Genomic DNA, 21,579 nt, shown 5'->3' on the forward strand with positions numbered 1-21,579 from the left:
TTTGGCTCAGGTCGTGATCTCACAGTTGGTGGGTTCAAGCCCCTCGTTGGGCTCTGTACTAACAATATGGAGGCTGCTTGAGATTCTCTGTCTCCATCTCTGTTTGCCCCTCCCCACTCACCTGCTCGCGCTCTCGCTTTCTCTCTCTCAAAATAAATGAATAAACTTAAAAAAAAAAAAAAAAACCTAAATTTAACCCAGCCCCAAAGTGTTACATTGACATTAGATAGGTCATACATTTCTCTTCCGAGTTGTCTAACACAGCGTCTGTGGTCTCTTCAGGTCTGATTCCTGGCAGCTCGTGCAGAGCCAGTGCCTTCCTTCCTCTTCCAACAGCATTGGCTGCTCCCCCTTCCAGTTCCATGAAGCCACCATCTACAATGCTGTCAACAGCTCAAGCTGGAAGAGAGTCACCATTCAGCTGCCTGACCATGTCTCCTCCAGGTAAGTTGCATCCTAAGGTAAACTTTGTGGAATTATCTGGCAGTGTAACTATCTATAGAGCTCATGCAGTGACCTGAAAACAACTGAGGCCAGAGATCTCATTACAGCTGTAGTAACCTCTCCCTCCTTTCACCAACCTATGTCCCAAAATGGCAGTTGCATGCCCCAAGAACTAGGAAGAGATAGGATCTTTTTTGTAAATGGTACAGATCTCAAATTTTCTTTTGATGAAATAGCACAGCACATGCCAAACTCAGTCACAGGCCCCAAATCACAGACGCTCACACAAAGATGTGGAGTTGGCACCATATCTTCGCCAGTGTTCTGTGATGCCAAGAGGCTGCACTGTTCATCCCATATACAGATACTGTCTGGGGTGTGCAGGGCTGGTCAAGCTACACAAAGCCACAGGATAAACATAACAGGGTGCCATCTTCCTAGAACAGTATTCATTTTACTCAAAGATCTGGAATGCAATATACCTCTCTAGGAAAAATGGACACAAATTTGTTAGGCAATAGAATAGGAAATTCACATAACACTTTCAGGGAAGGTACAAGCTCCCACAATGGCACTCTGGGGTATATTCACAGAGTCCGAGGATTACAAGTTCATTCACCTCTACTTGGGTGCTTCAAGGAGAAGTCTGGGGAAGTCCTTTTCTCAGAAGTAGTCCCAGGGCTGGAGGCTGCACACTGCTAGGGAGAATAACAGCCGACTGAATCCCTTCTGCTCTCTGTGGGACTTTCAGTGCAACACAGTTCCGCTGGATCCAGAAGGGGGAAGAAGCTGAGAAGCAGAGCTGGGCGATTGACCACGTGTACATCGGAGAGGCTTGCCCCAAGCTCTGCAGTGGGCATGGGTACTGCACCACGGGTGCCGTCTGCATCTGCGATGAAAGCTTCCAAGGTCTGCATCCCAGCCTGTCATTTTTAACACGGGAGATGGTGAGGTTCTCCTCATCTCAGCATGTACCCAGAGGTCACTAGGAAATTGGTGAAAATGCCAGCCTGAGAGATTTGGGATGGGTGATACACTCTTTGATCACAGATATACTGATCTTTGGAACGAAGTATCAAGGATAATTTTCTGCTATGTTCCTTGAAATATTTTATTTTTTTTTACATTTATTTATTTTTGAGAGACAGAGCATGAGTGGGCAGAGAGAGAGGGAGACACAGAATCCAAAGCAGGTTTCAGGCTCTGAGCTGTCAGCACAGAGCCCGATGCAGGGCTCGAACTCATGAACCACGAGATCATGACCTGAGCTGAAGTCGGACGCTTAGCCGACTGAGCCACCCAGGTGCCTCGCTCCTTGAAGTATTTTTTTTAATGCAGAATTCTATAGCACCTCACATTCACCATCCTCCATATAACTCCCTGCCCCAACCACCACCCCCAACACCTTATTTCCACTTCTGAGCCTCTCTCCTTCCTGGCCTAGCTGCCCATCCCTGGATACTTTGCCAATACTCTTTCTTTCTCAGTCTCTCCAACAGCAGCTGTCATAGTCCTCCCAAGATGTAGCTGATGAGTCAAGGTATTCTCTTTTCCAGGTCACTCTGTCACACACACACACACACACACAAAACCCATGACTCAAAAAAATACATTTTTATTGCTCGAGCTTCTAAAACCTGAGTTTACAGTTTGGGACAGAGTATCTACTCAACCCCTAACATCTTAGGAAATTGCCCTCTTGGCCTCATAGAAGGCATACAGCCTTCTTTCCTCTGATGCAATGTTTCCAACAGGTTTCTACTGTTACAAAGTTTACATAATTACCATTATATTCTCAGAGCCTACTGCTTGGCCTATAGCAACACTCAGTAAATCTTTTTTGAATGAATTCTTACATTGCCTTACATTTTACTGTTTACACAATGTCCACCAATTTATTCAGCAAAGTCATTTAGTACTTATAAGATCCCCATAAGTCAGCTATGTTTATATCATTATTCCCACTTTATAGGTAAAGAAACTGAGACTCAGAGAACTTAAGTGACTTGCCTAAGGTAACACAGCTAGTCAGTATCAGAAAGAAGACCATTACTCAGGTTGTTCTTTCCAGTCTCATAACTGAGAGATTTAGCCAACAAGGAGCAGAATTATCCATCTTCCCCAAGGGTACAATGTAAAAATCCATAGATCTGACTTCTGGAGTAGAATATATTTAGATTTCTTGGTTGATTCTATTTCCTTGCCTCCAAATGAAATGAGTATGATTTATGTAGACTGCTGCACATCTCTCACGTTAGAAATTATTTCACGGTCATCTTTTTCCTCTATTCTCATTACCAGCTCATTTCTCTATTCTCTGAGACCAGCTGGATCTGCCCATGCATTAGCTGGGGAATTTGAACTTTAGGCAAATGAACAAATCAGGTGTCTCACAAGCAGTCCTAGATGTCTGGAATTTGCCTGCTCCCCTGATCCAGTAGAGCTATGACCTTTTAATTTGGAACTATTGCAGATGTTTAGGAAAGTTGTGCTGTTCAAATCAAGGGCAAATGCAAGCACACGCACATTTGCTAATGTACTGTCTCGAATGCCGGTATTTCAGCATAGTGGTCTCATACTTGCAGTCTATTCGCTATTCATTTATTTATTTCATCTTGTTATTGCATATCGTATATGGGCTTGTGTGAGCTGCTAGAATCCAACAATGAATAAAATGCAGACTCTGCTCTCAAGAATCAAGTATAGAGCTAGAAGAACAAGAATATGACTTATCCTATTTTCTGCTCCAGAGTTATACTAGGGAGAAAGAAATTAGGTTGGCCTCTCATGCCGGGGTGAGAACTCCCTAGCAAGACCCATCATTGGTAAACACGCAGGCGCGGCCAGATGCTGTTGGTATTTAAACAATAGATTTACGTGAACAATAAGTATATAAGCACCTACATAACTCAGTAAATTGACTCAAAGGTAATGGGATTTTTTTTTCAAGAACACAAGCCAATAATTGATAAAATAAAAGAGAAACATTTATTTCGAGGAGTCTATATCTTCTTGGTATTTTGTCATTCTTACAGGAGCAAGAATGGATGAAACCTGAAACTGAATACTTGATCTTTAATGATTCTGCTTTCCATAGCTGATGTTTGCAATTATTCCCTTCCCTCTAGGTGATGATTGCTCTGTTTTCAGTCATGATCTTCCCAGTTATATTAAAGATAATTTCGAGTCAGCAAGAGTCACTGAGGCAAACTGGGAGACCATTCAAGGTGGAGGGATAGGAAGTGGCTGTGGGCAGCTGGCACCCTATGCCCATGGAGACTCACTGTATTTTAACGGCTGTCAGATAAGGCAAGCTGCCACCAAGCCTCTGGACCTCACTCGAGCAAGGTAACAAAACTCCTGTGTTCTGCTTCAGATATAGAATTGGTCACAAGACTGGCCACTTTCCACTGCCTGTTAGATTGAATCATGAACTTCATGGCACAGGTGTCACAAAATGGTGGAAGCCAAAATGTCATTTGAATTTGGGATGAGGAAGCATTATGTGTTTCTACAACTCAGAATTCTGCTTTGCTTAAATTTATTGCAGAATTACCTTGTCTTTCTTCACATGCACTGGCCGAGTGGTGGTGACATAGGCATTAGCCAGAAGAAATGGCCAAATATAAAAAATTGATAAGTATATCAAATCAACATGTCGTATACCTTAAACCCACACAATATTTGACGTCAATTATGTCTCAATAAAATTGGAAAAATAACTAAAAACTGTTAAATTGGCTGACAATCTACATAGATAATTTAATGTGGACTGTTTGCAAGTATGTAAATATAAATGTGTGTGCAAAGTAGATTTTGTAGTCAGGCAAACACATACCTGTAGTTAGCTTACGTAGGTTACATAAATAGAAGTGGAGGCCCAATGGATGGATTATGGGGACTTTAAACGTTCACATGCTCCAAGAGCTGCTTATTAATGCAAAATAGAGTGCTCAGACACTGTGCAAATCAACCAGGAAAGTGACAGAGAAAAAGAGACCCCAGGAAGGTTGGATCTACTTCTCCACCTGGCCTCCACAGCTGTGCCACTTCCGCCAGTACAAACATGGCTTTTTGTCTGTGTAATTCAAAAAACAAAACAAAAAAGAAGATTCCAAGGCTTTATGAAGATTGCAAAGTATTAGACTAGAGTATTCACAGAATGCTGGAAAGCGTTCAGTAGCTACAAATATATTGGAAAACTGGGTGTTTAGTTATTAACCAAATGTAGATTTTACTTAAGACTTTTCACTTTGGAAAACATTAGTAATGTATTTTCAGAGGCAGAAAGGTAAGTTTAGGTTCTTTTACTATGATAAACAATGAAAATTTAATTATTTTGGTAATCATGGAGATACCAAAATTTTGTTCACCCATCCCATTCTTTCCTACCAAAAAGATGTACTTAATCTGGGGACAACCTGATATTTTCCTTGACCCCATCTACAGCTACAACTAGCTGCTTAATTAACAATTGCACACCATGTTGTACAAGCAAGTTTAATTCATGCCATTTATAAGTTTTGAGCCCACTGCTTTATTTCACCAGCTCCCCTAAGTGGGACTACTGTATTAATTGCTAGGACTCTGATTAGATATAGATTAGATATTAAACATAGATTTCCTCTGTTTAAAAACTGTATCTTCTAAGGGTAGGGATGCCTGTGAACTTGAAACAGAATAGCAGACATGGTCCTGAGCCGTGGACCATGTCTAACTCAGTTTTCCCTCCACTCTGATCTCCAGACATCTGTCCTAAAATAGACATGATGATTTATCCTTGCGCAGATGCTATTCAGCTTGGAGCTATTTGTAAAAAAATAACAAAAGTATAAATATTGTGGTTTTAGTCCTTGTCCTCTCTGTGTCCTCATGCCTACTTGGCCCCTATTACCTTTCAGAGAATAGAAGATATTTTAGGTGACACAGAGCTTTGAAAGTCAAAATTGTTTTCTTTGCGTAGAACACCAGCCTTCTAAGATTATCTCTCATATGTATGATGTAAAAGATAATATAAATACATTTTATTGCTAATATGATTCAGTCATAAGACTGGATGCTTCTCTTTCTACTCTGTGACCTCAGAAATTATGGACTTTAGGATCAAGAAAGGTAAAAGAAAAAAAATAAGAAAGTATAAAACTTTGAATACCACCTGACGCTTGTTTCCCTGTGTTTTCAGCAAAATCATGTTTGTTTTGCAAATTGGGAGCACGTCACAGACAGACAGCTGCAACAGTGACCTGAGTGGCCCCCACGCCGTGGACAAGGCCGTGCTGCTACAGTACAGTGTCAACAATGGGGTCACCTGGCACGTCATCGCACAGCACCAGCCCAAGGACTTCACACAGGCTCAGCGAGTGTCTTACAATGTCCCTCTGTAAGTGGCCTGAATGGAAAGGCATGGTCTCATGCGTGATCCCTGAGAATCACGGGGTCTGAGCTGGAAGTTTGGTGAAGTTACTGGAACAACAGCACAGAAGCAGGTGGTGGCACAGCCAAGACTAACCCAGACCCCCCGAAGTTGTGTCACGGTTTTCTGTTAGGCAAGGAACCAGGTGCAACAGGGAATAGAGAATAACAACTAAATGCAAAGGCGCTTCTTGCGTATTTCCCTTTCTCTAACCAGTATTTCTAGTCCTTTAGAAAGAAACATTGTTAATTTTCTAGGCTCATTTGAAAGTTTTCTGAGGGTAGGCAACCATGTCACTTTTGCTTAGCATTGTACCCCCAGCCTTTAGCACAGTGTCTGTCACACAGAAGCCATGTCACATTTGTTGACCGAAAACAGTGCTTTTCCAGGTACCAGTGGGGCACGGGGAAGCAGGGAGGGAGTTGTAAAAGAATTACAAATCCTTGAGGAGCCAAATCCTAGGACCTAAGTAAATCTGAATTCCATACCCTAAGTTTTGTTGATTTAGGCTAGCCTATTCTGTTTGAAGTCTGCAAGTCACATACTAAGGAAGTTTTGTTTTCTAGCATTTAACCTCTTTGTCCGTCTGTGACCCAGGGAGGCCCGGATGAAAGGAGTTTTATTGCGCTGGTGGCAACCACGCCACAATGGAACAGGTCATGATCAGTGGGCTTTGGACCATGTGGAGGTCGTCCTGTGAGTATCTGATGCATAGCATCCCATGTCCCTTTCAGGAAGGTTTGAAATTCCTTTGATGTGGCATACTCCTTAATTCAGTAACAACCGCTCCTAATGAGAAGCCCCCACAAGACTTTGGCCTACACTCTTCAGCAACTGCAATCTGTAGCTTAGGTCAACCTGAAATAGCCAAGTCCCAAATGCAGTTTAATGTACCTTAGACAACTTCAGTGAGCAAAAGATTTATGTGTGCATTTGACAACATTCGTCAAATGGGATGAAACAAAAGCCTCAAGGTAAATGGGAAACAGTGTCTTTGCCACATCTAGGTTGCCCTATAAAATGGCATGACGTCCCTCAGAAGGGAAGGGATCTGTACTGGTCAGTGTGCAGAGTGTTTCTGGCTGACGTGCCCAGTTACAAACACCTGTCCGAGCCACCGATGCCTGAGGCAGCCTTCAGTTTAGTGACGTGGTTGCGATTAGAACAAGGCATTTGTGGTTTCAGATTCCTCCCGCCCCATCCCAGCCCCTTGCAAGCTGAGGGTGTCCCCCTGTGGCTTCTTCCATAGAATAGCTGAGGGTGTCCCCCTGTGGCTTCTTCCATAGAATAGCTGAGGGTGTCCCCCTGTGGCTTCTCCCATAGAATAAAGCTGGCGCCGCTGTCCCCTTAGCCGGGTTGACTGTTGTGCAGAGAGATGATTGCTTTTTCTCTAACGATCTAGTTCCTGTAGAACTGGAACGGGAAAGCTTATGTCTCGACGTGTTCGGACTGATGGCTCCAAGTGGTTGGCAAGGAGAGGCGAATCTTCTCGGTAGATAGGTTCAAATGTTCATTCTGTTTACCAGATCAAAAATGAAATCAGCCCTTTGGCTGATTTCAGTCATTTTGAAAGCAAACGTAAATGATTAATTGGTAGGAAAACTACCAGATCTGTTTTCTTTCAATCATAGCCATGAGCTGAATTTTTCAGTCTTGACTTAGCCCTCGTCTTAGTTTTCACTGAGGCACCTGCTTGCATGGCATCCATATCAACCCCCAAATCCAAGAGCAACCCAGTCCCTACACAAGTCCCCACTGTGCGCTCTGCTGCTTTGGACAACTTGCTGGGCTCTGCCTCCACAAGACAAAGTCGAAGTTTAAAACCACAGTCCATATTCATCTGGATCTATATATGAGGCTGATGTTTTACTTAGATATTGATTTCCTCAGACTACAGTATTCCAGGAGAATAGAACAAAACCTGGGCTCTAAAATGAACACATGTATATGGTAAGGCCAGAGAGAGATGTCCAAATAGACCAAGAACCAATCCTAGAGCCTTTCTGCCCTAAATACTCTCCTTTCAGAGCAGCGTTTCTCAATCTGATTGAACATCAGAATCACTCAGGAGCTTTTGGAAGAAGCATCCCTCCGGATGGTTTGATTGAAATTGATCTGCAGTGGGACCTGAGCATCAGTCTTTTTAAAAGGCACCCCGAGTGATTCTAATAAACTGGTTGAGAATCCAATTTAGAGTCTTAATAAACACTTTGTATCTTTCAAGTCTCTTGCCAAGACGGTTTACATTAATAGGGCTTGTGTGCCTGACAAAGCATTATCAACTCCGATGGAAACTTAAAAACTTGACAGTCCTCAAAAGAAAGCAGCGAATACTGCCCTTGGGGTAGTCATGACAATCCTTAACATGTCATGTATGTGAGTAGATTAGAGATTTCTTCTCCTGCCACCCAACCAAACAATTTCAGTTATCAGTTTTGGATTTCCGAGACATATCATCACCACAATACCCTCCCTTGAACAAAATTAAAGAGCAGGTGGGGTCAGCTGTGCAAATATACTCCCGTGGTGGGAAACAGCCCCTTTGCAACTTTGAAGCAGACTCTGTCCTTCCTTCCCTGTTGAACTGCTTCCTCAGAGTCTCTCAGAGCATCAGCAGGAAGCCTCACCACATAGCTCCCAAGGGACCCTCTTGAATACCTGGTGTTGGTGTAAATTTTTATAAGCAGCCGCCGGCATCATGCTGTTACTACAAGAATCAAGTTTGGATTATAGGAAATCTATCATATCGATCATTTTTCTGGAGAAAGAATCTGTGTGTAATGACTTCACTTTTATTCCATCTCCAGAATTTTAGTCCTCTGAAGAATTTATCACTTACCAGGCACCTGTCTGCTCTTACTCTGCATTATTCTTGCAGACTTTCCAGACACTAAAACATTTTGAATGAGTAAAGAGCATTTCCACATATGCACAGTGTTGCATGATTTGGACTTCATTCAGTGTCTTCTTTCAGTGAATGATTTAAAAATTATAATTCACACATATCACCAAATAATTTTATTTTTTTTATATCACACAATTTTAAAAGGAAATGCTAGCTCTTTAATGACATTTCAAAATTTTGTTAAAAATAAAGGATATACTTTGCTTTCTTTCCTTTCTTTTTTTTGGAGAAAGAAACAGAAATTATATTTTCAGAACCATCTTTTTGATATTTTGCTCTTGTGTTAGGATTTAACATTTCTATACCACTGTCCCCTTCCATAGCACTTCTTTTCAGAAGAGTCAAAGGTTTTAAGGCATTCACTAACTAATATGCCCTTGATAGCTCTACAAAATAATCACTTTAAGTCATTCATTTGATGAGTTTAAAATAAAAAATAAAGTTCCGGAGAATTCAGAAAAATAAAACACAATAATTCTCCAAAGGGTCTTTCAACCAAATGAAGCACCAAGAAGCTAGCCAAGATTTGCTTCATGATTCACAAATATTACTAATTATAATTTTGCTACAGCAGATATATACTTAGAAATAGAGAGGTAGAGGGGCGCCTGGGTGGCTCAGTCGGTTAAGTGTCCGACTTCAACTCGGGTCATGATCTCACGGTTCGTGGGTTCGAGCCCTGAGTCGGGCACTGTGCTGACAGCCTAGAGCCTGGAGCCTGCTTTGGATTCTGTGTCTCCCTCTCTCTCTGCAACTCCCCCGCTCATGCTCTTTCTCCCTCTCTCTCAAAATTTGGATAATAAAACATTTAAAATTTTTTAAAAAAAAGAAATAGGGAGGTAGAATACTCCCATAAATCACTATTAATTCGAAATATCCTCGAATTCACTATACTTTTATATGATAACATTTAGTGATATAAACTAGCATTGCTAACTCCTCAAATGTGGAAGAGAGAGGAGACTGGGGTGCAAATCTAAAGAGATACAAGCCCTACTTAACTGATGACTCCAAATATGGCTGCTAATATGTTTTTGCAACTAATGGTTGGAAAACCATTACATTTTTAGAACGTATTTTCTTTTCTGAGTGAACACTGGCCTTAATCTAACTTTATTACCATAGTTTTGCTTCTGTGCATGTGCACTAAGGACACATGCTAAAAATCCCTAGAAAGAAAAATTCCAGTCACGCATGGTATCTTGAAAATAACCTCAGCACTGCCCATATTAACTACAAAGGTACATAAATGAGTGTGATGAGAACAAATTCAGCACTTTTGAAAATATTTCAAGGTTTAGGAATGCATCCTAAATTGACAACATACATAACAAATGTTTAACCTAATGGGTTAATTCTAAAATACTCCATGTGGAAGGATTTGCGTTTCATAAATATAGATGTACAGAATGACAAGCCCCACATCATAAAAGAGTAAAAGCACCATTTAGCACTTAACAAGCAAAGTCACTTATGCTTTATGCTTGTTTGAGAGTGAAATCTTTTCATCCTGGTGATGTTTTTCAGTAAAACCTGCCCATGAAAAGCTCTTCATGAGAATTGGCCACTGCTATTCTGGCATAAAACAGATGTACTAAATTGACAGATGACTTTTTCCCAGCCTCACTAGCTTACCAAAAGGCCTTATTCCGTAAAGTCTGAGCAATATAGCAGAACACAGTCACTGGCAACCATGTCAGAAACCTAATGTCTCTGAATTCACTTGCTAATAGAGAACGTTCATTTTGCAGTAAATGTTTGTGAACACCCTTGGGCAGACCCCTCACAAGATCCATGCTGGTGGGGTTCTTCTTAGGATAAAAGAGAAATCTTGGTCTTAATCGTTTTTGTGGGGCACTCATCCTTTTATCCTAAGAATCTCCCTCACCCAACTCCGCATCTCATTCACACATCACATTTTTTTTGTGTACGTGTCTAAGTCACAACCTGTCATGTGTATAATGAAGTGGGCCAATTTTTGCATGTGTACCTTGAAAGCAAATGGCTCGGTAAAGAGCCTTTGTGAATTGACTTACTAAAGAGTGAATAATTACCACATTTACTGGGGATGAAAACCAATATGTTGCTAACTATGGTCTTAAACGCATTTATCAGATTTCAATAATATGAATACCATCATGACCCATCCCCTCATGCTATCCATTATCAAAATACTATCACATTTTTGGCACAAATGATTTTTGGAGATGAGCATAGTACATTTGTTGCAAAGCATATTTATCCTTTACTAATTTGACTGTGTTATCTGATGTAGAGGACTTCTGTATTTTTTAAAGCCCATTCCTTAATATATTCAGGAAATAAGTATTTTCTAAAATGTAAATAACTGAAAAAAACAGACAATAAATTAAGGTTAGTTATTAACTACTACTTTCCTATTTATACTTTATACACAACATTTATGCCAAATGTAGTACTAAGCTACATGTACCTTGACATATGGTTATGAGCAAATATTGCATGTTGCATTACATTAAAAAGTTAAATATATGTATATATCAGGTGTAGGAGAATAAGAAATAACTTCTTTAATTTTTATTTTCAAAAGAGATGAAAAATCCTATATTGCATCTAAACCTGATCAGACTTTTATGACTAATCACAGTGCTGCATGCATTGAAAGGCATTTTTTAACTTGTGTTATATTTCATTATTTGCTGTCATTGGTTTTCCACTAGAGTAAGGTAAGTCCTCTTACTAATTCTGGGTAATTGTTGCCTAATAGTCTCATCAATGTTACCTGCATTAACAAAAGTCTTGTCGAAGACCTTTGCAATTAAAAAAAGATCTGTGAAAACAAAGTTATGTATGATATTGGGATATACTGGGACATTTGGAACCTAGATCATGTAAAGTCAGAGTTCAGCAAAATTGTGGTAATTCTTTAGTGTACGTGCAATATTGGGCACAACAGCATAGACAGAGTGCTAATCAGCATAGCTTTATTGAGTAACAAATTTCACTCTGTGCCTGAGACTGTATTAGAGAAATTAAAAACTAGAGATGAGTGTCAAAGACCTAGGGGCTCTGATTAAATGTAATGTCTCTCAAAAGATCTGTTGTGCTGGAGATGCGTGCGGGTACCTTGACTTTTTAATTCTGTTTTAAATTAATAAGTGAATTGGCAGGGGTGCCTGGGTGGTTCAGTCAATTGAGTGTCTGACTCTTGGTTTGAGCTCAGGTCATGATCTCATAGTTCACAAGTTTGAGCCCCATGATAGGCTCCATGCTAGCAGTGTGAGACTTGCTTGGGATTCTCTCTCTCCCTCTCTCTCTCTGCCCCTCCCCTGCACGCTCTCTCTCTCTCTCTCTCTCTCTCTCTCTCTCTCAAAATAAAACAATAAACATTAAAAAATATTTTTAAAAAATAAGTGAATTGGCAGAAAGTAGTGGACCTATTCTTAATATTTGTGAGTTCTGGATCCTATCCTTAGGTAAGATTTGCCTTCTTTAATATGTAGTTACATTTGTCCTCCAGTGGTGATATTTTAAAACTTAGGAAAGAAGTTAAAATGGTTTTATCATTTATTAATCATCTGCATGTTATGCTAGGGGTTTTCACTTAATCCTTACAACTCCCTGAGGTACACATTATTAGATATTATTCTTCTTCCCTCTTAGCAGAGAAAATAAATACGAGATTTTCCACATTTGTGAGATATCTGAGCCTACACTTATCTATATGTAGCCTTCCTAAAAATGCAGGGTGTTGAAAATAAAATGTCTGGCATCCTCTACTCAGGGGAGTTTCATTGATTAGTTTGAACAGCGGCATCTCATCTTGTACTCACCAGTATTTCTCTAAAAGATGTGACAGTCCCCTGGATTCTTACTTCTGCATTCATATAAGGTGTTAATTATTGTATCATATGTTTTGATAATGAATAAATAAATGACTGATCAGTAAAAAAGCCTACATTTCTAGGATCTCAAATTACTTCTGCCAAGGCTCTATCTTCCCCATTTCTGTTGGAAAATCCATTAAAAATCAATTGAAATTTTTTTCATAATAATTGATGACCTAACATAGCGGCTCCAGTGAAGAGTAACAGTTCAAAATAGCATAGAGTCTTTCTTGAAAGTTCTTACAAGATCCATATTTCCTATGCAGAAACAGAGAAGCGTCTTATATTTCCATCTAAGTCTCTAAAGTCACTCGGTGATAGTGGAAATTTAAGTTAGCGTTTCCAACATGCCACTGACATTCAGTCTCCCTTCTTTCAATGACTTACAAAGGAGAATTTAAAAATGGACCAAGTTCTGTGCACAGCCAAAGCAAATCAATATGCCAAGTAGCCTAGTTGATATACCTTAGGATGAATATTACCTGCTTTCATTGTACTTAAAAATTTTTTAAATTACTTTCCCCTGTAATTGCAGTGGAAAAATAAATCTTTAAAATTCCATCACACCAGTAATTATTTTGGTAATAAGGTTATCTACAGCTATATATCTACATATATCAGAAACAAAAATAGGGGGTGCCTGGGTGGCTCAGTAGGTTAAGCATCCGACTCTTGATTTCACCTCAGGTCATGATCTCAGATTGGTGAAGTCAAGCCCCACGTCAGGCTCTGCACTGAAGCCTGCTTGGGATTCTGTCTCTCCCCCCCACCTCTCTCTGTCCCTCCCTCACTCTGTCTCTCTACCCCTACCCTGTTATATAGAAAAGTTGCTTTAAAGCCATTAAACGTACACCTCAACTTTCATTAAAACTTTAATGTTCCTTTGTTCCCATATATTGAGGTCACTTTCATGTCAATCTAGATTGCATTGAGATAACTAAATATCTTGAGTGTTCTGAGTTTTCTTTTCCTATGTAAAATATCTTAACTATTTTAAATTATCTTTGAGTACCTTGTATCTTTAAACATGTTTACAACAGAATAATTTTCATTGCTTTAACTTTGCAGTTATTCTTTATAGTTAAAGAGTAATGATTTACAACAGGAATCCAATCAGTAAGTCACCAAAAGTTCAACAAACATGCCTTGACCACCCACGGGTGAGGCAGGAGTCTCAGTGCTGTGGTGTGGGGGTGGGAGGGAATGGGGGGCAAGCCACGACACTGACAGAACACAGTTAATCTCCATTCAAAGCAGAAAATGAGCACGATGAGGGTTCAAAGTAGGGGGGACATCCCTTCAGGGAGCAATAAATAAAATGTGATACTTGGAAAAAATGTAGAAACACAAGAAGTGATGTAGGGGATTGGTCAGTGAGGCAGATGGAAGAGGTTCAGGGTGGCTCTGACTAGAGCAGTCTGTATGGGAACGTAGTGGAAGAAAGGACTTAAACAACAGAGTAAGATTAAACCTGCAGAGAACTTGAAGTATCGGGCTAGGTTGGCTTAGATGTGGCTCCATAGACAAGAGGATTGCGAATGGCTTGTTCCAAGGTAGAGTCAGCATTTGAGGGAAAGTTTACAGAGTCTGGTGTGCAAAACACGCTGTATGTATGTGGAAAGATAGGCACAATGTATCAATGATATTTTCTCAGGATCTCGTGGTTTCTTTTCAGTGGTGTTTTTTCCATAAAGGGAGAGAGTGAGAAGACTAGGTTAGGAGGCCACCGTGATACCCAGGGAAAAGGCCACAAGATGACCTACTGTGCTGGGAGGAAGATGACCAGTGTCAGTCCTGGTATTTTTGTGACTAAAGAGGCGACAGTCAGGATTTTTTCTCCTGACACTTGACTAGTTCAAGACATTAACTCATTGTCCTCTTTTTGTAACTGGACTTTACATAGGTAGCAATTAGTACTTATAGCAGATAATAAATAATAAAGTTAATAATATTTAATTATTATAAAATTATTAAAAAACATAATAATATGTAATAATAAATTCACTTCATCCTTCAACCATGACATTGAAACTGGTCAACTTAGTTGATATATGTAACACTGTCACATCAGGGGAGAAAGGAAGGGTGGTAAAGTTACTGAAGATAAACCTCTTTTTGTGTGTGTTTTTCTCTACAGTGGCTTCAGAGTGTATTCTAGCTTCCACTCTATAGTGTCTAGCAGTTTGGTAATACAGAAACCCAGAGTAGAAAGTTATTAGCACCTCAATACAAAATATACATATCAATGTGATGTCTATTTTTTTATCAGGTTTTCAGCACAGGTATTATTGCTTTTTGATTAAACATATCTGATGATACTGACTTTATGTATTTTCCTTTGAGACATTTTATTATAAATATTTTCTAATGATCAAACAACTATAAAATCATCATTTTAAAGGTTTCTGTATGTTACAAATGTTAATATGATATTACTTAATTGTAATATCTAGTATAATATACTAGGTAAAAAAGTATCATTTTACACCCTGCCTGGTATAGTGATCATTAATAACCCAGAACATGCCACTGAGTGCAAAATTGCCCCTTCCCTTCTCTTTACCCTAATTCAAGTTCATGTCATGTTGACCTTCGTGGTGGAATCAGATCACACATGACATTATCCCACTCCAGATACATTTTATGTTTCCCTGAAATTAAGGAGGAAAAAACTTGGTGTCCACACAGTTTTTAAGAGACTCAGTAAATTTGAAAAATATCAATATGCTCGCATTTAAAAACCACATTTTGGGGGGTGCCTGGGTAGCTCAGTCAGTTAAGCGTCAGATTCCGGAGCAGGTCATGATCTCACAGTTCTGGGTTCAAGCCCCGCATCGGACTCTGTGCTGACAGACAGCTCAGAGCCTGGAGCCTGCTTTGGATTCTGTGTCTCCCTCTCTCTCTGCCCCTCCCCTGCTCCCACTCTGTCTGTCTCTCAAAAATAAATAAACATTTAAAAAAAATTTTAAAGCCACCTTTTGATGCCACCTATGGATATGTTGTCACTCAGGTCAGCATGTGAAAGAAGAATGGTTCTTTTTAGTGATGTCGTAGATAACGATCCTTTTGAAAGCATATTTTCCGTTCCAAAACTTTTAACCGCTGTCTCTACCAATATTGCACAATTTCCTACCGACTCCCAAAATCCATTTTCCGTACTTTTAGCAGCTTCACGTATAATATGTATGTACGCATATGTGTACGTACATACGTGGAGGAAATATATGACCCCTACACAATTACACATTTAATTACACCTTCTTGGTATTTATGATCTTTTTTCCAGTCAAGCGTCTTTCTTTTCCATAAGACCATGTTTATAGAGCCCAAATGCTTATTGTTTGCAGAAGACCATGAAATCCAACTTCCTGAGAAAAATTTGCTTTCTTTTGCCCCTGAGTCTAATCAAATAAGAAGTTCAAGCTGTTTCAGCTAAGAACTTTGTTTTTCCTGTTTGTTTTTGCGTTTTAAGCTTTAAATGAGAATGTTCGCTAAAGGAATCAAATTCTGTTTCCTACTTGTTAAAGATGTGTTTAAATAAGGTAGGGGGTACAGCACACACTTCCTCTCTAATGAAATCCACCCAAGTAGACAGTTTCAGAAAAAAGTCCAAGAATAAAATTCAAAAGCCAGAACAGTTTCATTCCACTTTCACTGTGAATCAAGAGAATTTACCATATTTTCCGGTTTGGAGCTCACTAGTGAACAGAAGGGGCTTTCTTCAAGGCCAAAGACAGTGAATACAGGCGTCAACCTTTAGTTATTCTGTCTTGGGGGAGTAATGTCAGCATGACCTATTAACCATGAGCATTTTCAAATAAGTATCAGGCTAACATAGAACATAGACTAGATTGCGCTTTCAGTGATGGGACTTACGTGCTCTTTCTCCTTTCCCTCCCTGCCTCTATCCTTTCTGACGTTAAACAGCACTCGCAAACAAAATTACATGATGAATTTTTCACGACAACACGGGCTCAGGCACTTCTACAACAGAAGACGAAGGTCACTTAGACGATACCCATGAAGAATCAAAAAGTTTATTTTCCTTCCAACATGTGACGTGTTGCTTTCCCATTCTTTTAAAATCTCGCACTGCATCTGATATCAGGAAAATTCTGTGAAGGACTCGGTGATTAACGGAAAGCCCTTCTCAAGACCGAGTGCACACCACCTCCCCACACTGTGAACTAATGACAAGTGACTTATTTTCTCATAAGTAAATGTCTTCATGTTGCTGTGTCCGTGAAAATTGTGATCTGTTGTAATATCAGTTACAGTGGCAGTATTGAAAATAAGAAATAGTTTAACAGAAAAAAAAAGTTTAAGCACAAAAATTTAAGAGATTTTATGTTTAAAATGGCATTTAGTACAGAATTTAACATTCTTGGTCACAAAGCTATTTAAGTGGACTGTATTTCAGCTATGTATCATGTTTTATATGATTAAATTATCATTGTTTGTTTTATGTATTATCTTCTACAGTATAACACATTGACACTGTATTTACTTGTTTTGTTGCAATATTTTGCTGCTGAATTTCAGGCTACTTATACTCTGCAGAAAATTCATTGAAATACCTACTCAAGAAGATAGTTGTAAAGATATTGTATCTCCTTTAATATACTCCTTAAAATGTATGTTGGTTTAGCGTTGTTTTGTGGATAAGAAAAATGCTTGACCTTGAAATATTTTCTACTTAAAAATTGTGGATGAAAACCCTATCTCCCACAAAGTTCCCAGCTCCTTGTCTAAAGATTTTTTTAAAGTGTTCTGTGGCTGATTTACTAACAGTGACTGCCATTTTGTGTCTGTGGTAACAAGAGTGATTTGTAAAACAGTGGATGTTTTCATTGTGTTCTCTTCGTGGATTGTTCTTCCTGCGGGTCATTCTCATACCTTCTGATGAAGTTGTACCAACACCAGCAACATTGTGATGGCCCTGTAGCCCTGAACTCTCGATTAACCTAACTGAAAGGTTGTACTCTAGGGTGAACCAAGCTAAAAGCCCATACTTAAATAAAAATTATGTCCATAAGCCACTTGAGGCTCATTTGTCTTTATTCATTTTTTTAATTAAATTTTGTGTCAGATTTGGAGAGCTGATCGATTTTGGAAAAAACAGTGTCAGATGTATTTACTGGTGTTTGGTTTCATCACTGGTAATAACAATTATGAAGCCACACTTTCAATTCAACCATGTTTCTCTTATTCTATTTCTATTAATCACTCTGTTTCTATTAATCACTCTGTAATTACAGTAAGAAAAGTCAATAGAGAATTCTGAAAATTATTGAATTCCTGAGAAATGTTGTTAGCTGCTACATAAATACCTGGCTCATAATGAGCCCTCATGCATTCATTCAGCAGATATTTGTGGAATGCTTGCTATGTGGTAGGCACTTTGCTAAGTGTTGAGGATAAAAATGGTGATTGGGGCATTTTCCCTGCTTGTAATGTCTACCAAATAAAAAGCATGTTGGTACTGTTGAATTTGTTGATTTCCCAGAGGATTAAAAAATATCTAAGTAATAGAGTAATAAGCGGCAACAGTATTTCTCACTGAACAGGGGAATGATAAAGGATGATCTCTCTGAGAAGCTTAGCTAAACTTTATTTTAAGCCTAATGTCAAATCCATTGTGAATCATTGCCTTGAGATACAGGTCTTCTTTTTTCTGCCAACCTAATTTAATATATGACTTATTTTACACTTTGGTGCACTATTTGACCCATGATTGTCTGTAACTGTTGTATCTTAATTGTTGACTTCTCCTTTCTTGATTCACAAATTGTCTGCTGCTGGTTCCCCATTTGATGGCATTTTTGGTTCGTTTTCTCATTGGTAGAAGGGGTTGAATTTTTCCCAAAGCTTTGTCTTTCCATGCCTTGCGTGTCTGCCATAGACCTACTAGGGGAGCAGGGCTAAGCTATTGTATAGCACTCCCAGTCACCTGTCTTCCTACCGTGAGAACAGGGCTGGCATCCCTTTCAGTCCATCGCCTCAAAGTTTTAATAGTGTACGTGGGGACTTGCATGTAATTGGCTTATTTAATTTGAAAATGTAGTCAGAGTAGGACTTCAAGTATTGTTGGTTCAACTGACTTACCTTCCTAAAAGAAACAAAGTTTAATAATACCAGAGATTTAAAAATATTTGCATGGCCAAGTTTCCATGGTTTCTATACAGTTATCTCTTATTCACCATACGTTCTAATGTAAATTATACTCAATATCTGAATCTTAGGGGCGCCTGGGTGTCTCAGTGGGTTAGGCGGCCGATTTTGGCTCAGGTCATGATCTCACAGTTTGTGAGTTCAAGTCCCGCGTCTGGCTGTCTGCTGTTGGCACTGATCCCACTTCAGATCCTCTTTTCCCCTCTCTCTCTCTCTCTCTACCCCTCCCCCATTCACATTCTATCTCTGTCTCTCAAAAATAAACGTTAAAAAAAATTTTAAATATATCTGATCTTAAATATAGTCAGTATCACAGATATCTTACCCTTTATCTAAGAAAGAACATGATATGTATATTACTTGGGAAATTCCCCAAATTGAGATGGTCACTCTTGTCCTTACATTTCAAGGTTAAAAAAAGTATAGGCAATCACTAAAATGTGTACCCATTCATTTTAATGTTTGCCAATTGAAATTTTTTGACAACAACTTGTAGTGCCTTTTTGAACTTTATCTTTTCAACTTTCCTATACATGGCAATTGCCACTTTTTAAATTTTTTTTAATGTTTTTATTTTATTTTTGAGAGAAAAAGAGCGTGAGTGGGGGAGGGGCAGAGAGCAAGAGAGAGACGCAGAATCCAAAGCAGACTCCAGGCTCTGAGCTGTCAGCACAGAGCCTGATGCAGGGCTCAAACCCACGAACCGTGAGATCATGACCTGAACCGAAGTCGGAGACTTAACTGACTAAGCCACCCAGGCACCCCAGGAGTTGCCACTTTTAACACTAAATAATATGCCTTTTTCCTAGCTTACTTTTATAAAAAGATGTGCACTATTTACTTGAGATGGGCATTTAGGATGTGTTTCAAATAAAATTTGTTTTTCAAATATGTTTATTGGTTGGGGATAGGGTATCTAGATATCTTGGGATCAGGTTTCTATCATCCAGACAGAACACTGAAGCATTCCTCTCTTGAAAAAAAAAAACCTATAAACTGAAATTTGAGGAATTCTATAATGAACCAGCCAGAACACCTTGCTCACACAAGTAGCTTCCAATCAACTTTTTTTTACTCATGGTAGCTTTGTTATTCAGAAGTGGAGAAAGGATGGACTAGCCAACAAGTGGTACTAAGACAATTTGTTATTCAAGTGAAAAAACAGAACTAGATCCCTAGACATATTACACAAAAACAAACCCCAGGTAGATCAAAGACATATATGGCAGAAGTAAAACTTTACAACCTTTAGAAGAAAATATCATTATGGGATCACGGGAAGAAAGGATTTCTTGAACATTACATAAAACACACCATAAGAAAAGGAGTATAGGATTATGGTTTGACTAGATTCAGTTGTAAAACTTCTGCATAACAGAAGAGACCACAAAGTTTAAAAACCAGCCACTGAATGAGAGCAGATAGAGGCACAATTTACAGTCAGTAAAGGATTAGACTCTAGAAAATGTAGAGAACTCATGCAAATAGATAATAGAAGGTAATAATGTGATTTGGGGGGGGGGGGCGCCTGGCCGGCTCAGTCAGTGGAGCGTGTGACTCTTGATCCCAGGGTTCTAAGTTCGAATCCCACATTGGGTGTAGAGAACATGGGATGGAGACCAAACAAATACAGTATTGTACTATTTTTTTAAAAATAAAGTCTTTTAAAAGTAATAACGTAATTTTCTTTAAATTGAACATTTAAATCAAAAATTTACTGAAGGAAAAACTGGAATGACAGAAGATTAAAGCGTTCAACCTCACCAATAATCAGAAAAACATCATTTAAAACAAGAATGATGTCATACCTAATCAGGGAGGCAAAAATCATAATCCGAATATAGGGGTATTGAAAAGAAGAACTCTCATACACCGCTGGTTATGTTGGGACAGCCTTGTTTTAAAATGTAGGCTTTATTATCCAGGTCTGGTGAGACCAGCAGGTCAGGATACAATTGCCATTGAGAAGACAGTTTGTTTTGGACAGCGCCCAGGAAGAAGGAGCATCCATACCACACAAGGGTCACATGGGGAGCATCAGGGTTGATGAAGAGGCAGAAGGAATGAGGGAAAGCATGGCCTGAGCCTTTGCTGTGGTCTCCCTGGGAAAGGCAAGGCAGGGTAAGCAGGCTTAGAACTGGCTAGGTTGAATGACTTCTGCAGGCTCTGTGTTTTAGGGACTGTTTCTAAGGCCCTGGAATGATCAGGGCAGAGTAATATTGCCTCCTGGAGCATAATTGCCAGAAAGAGGAGGCAGTTCAAGGAAGGGTGGTCCCTTTGTTAGTTTGCATGTGAAAGGGGTAATCCTTGGAGAGTTGTTTACTATCTCTAAGAATTGGCTAGCCCTAAGAGAGGAAGTCTCTCCTCTCTGTCAGGAAGGTCCCAGAGGTGAGGGCATCAAGAATACAGAAAATAGGGGTGCCTGGGTGACTCAGTCAAGTTAAGCATCCAACTTTGGCTCACATCATGATATCATGGTTCATGAGTGTGAGCCCCACATCAGGCTGTCTGCTGTCAGCACAGAACCTGCTTCAGATCCTCTGTCCCCCCTCTCTCTTTCTGCCCGCCCCCCCCACCGCCCTTCCCCTGCTCACACTCTCCGTCAAAAATTAAACAAAAGGAATACAGACATTAAGAAAATACAGTTAACACATCTGTTTTGTTTCTTAAATTCTCCATATGACTGAAGTTATATATCTTTCTCTCACTGACTTATTTCACTTAGCATAAAACGCTCTAGTTCCATCCGCGTTGTTGCAAATGGCAAGGTTTCATTCTTT

General features: G+C 39.4%; 1 protein-coding gene across 3 annotated transcripts in view; it reads left to right on the forward strand.

Moving 5' to 3' along the window:
* The window catches only part of RELN (reelin), a 531,804-nt gene extending 514,137 nt beyond the window's left edge, over positions 1-17,667 (forward strand). The window contains exons 59-66 of one of the 3 annotated variants that reach the window (XM_045494541.1): positions 283-444; positions 1,196-1,353; positions 3,573-3,792; positions 5,627-5,824; positions 6,455-6,553; positions 7,260-7,349; positions 11,462-11,467; positions 16,556-17,667. In XM_045494541.1, the coding sequence (XP_045350497.1) occupies positions 283-444; positions 1,196-1,353; positions 3,573-3,792; positions 5,627-5,824; positions 6,455-6,553; positions 7,260-7,349; positions 11,462-11,467; positions 16,556-16,652 (1,030 nt within the window). In that variant the 3' untranslated portion in view covers positions 16,653-17,667. The remainder of the gene's footprint in view (positions 1-282; positions 445-1,195; positions 1,354-3,572; positions 3,793-5,626; positions 5,825-6,454; positions 6,554-7,259; positions 7,350-11,461; positions 11,468-16,555) is intronic. The other 2 variants (XM_045494542.1, XM_045494543.1) reach the window with 2 other exon arrangements.
* Positions 17,668-21,579: the final 3,912 nt, after the last annotated feature.

The sequence above is a fragment of the Leopardus geoffroyi genome, chromosome A2 (genome assembly GCF_018350155.1).
Source record: "Leopardus geoffroyi isolate Oge1 chromosome A2, O.geoffroyi_Oge1_pat1.0, whole genome shotgun sequence".
Lineage (NCBI taxonomy): Eukaryota > Metazoa > Chordata > Mammalia > Carnivora > Felidae > Leopardus > Leopardus geoffroyi.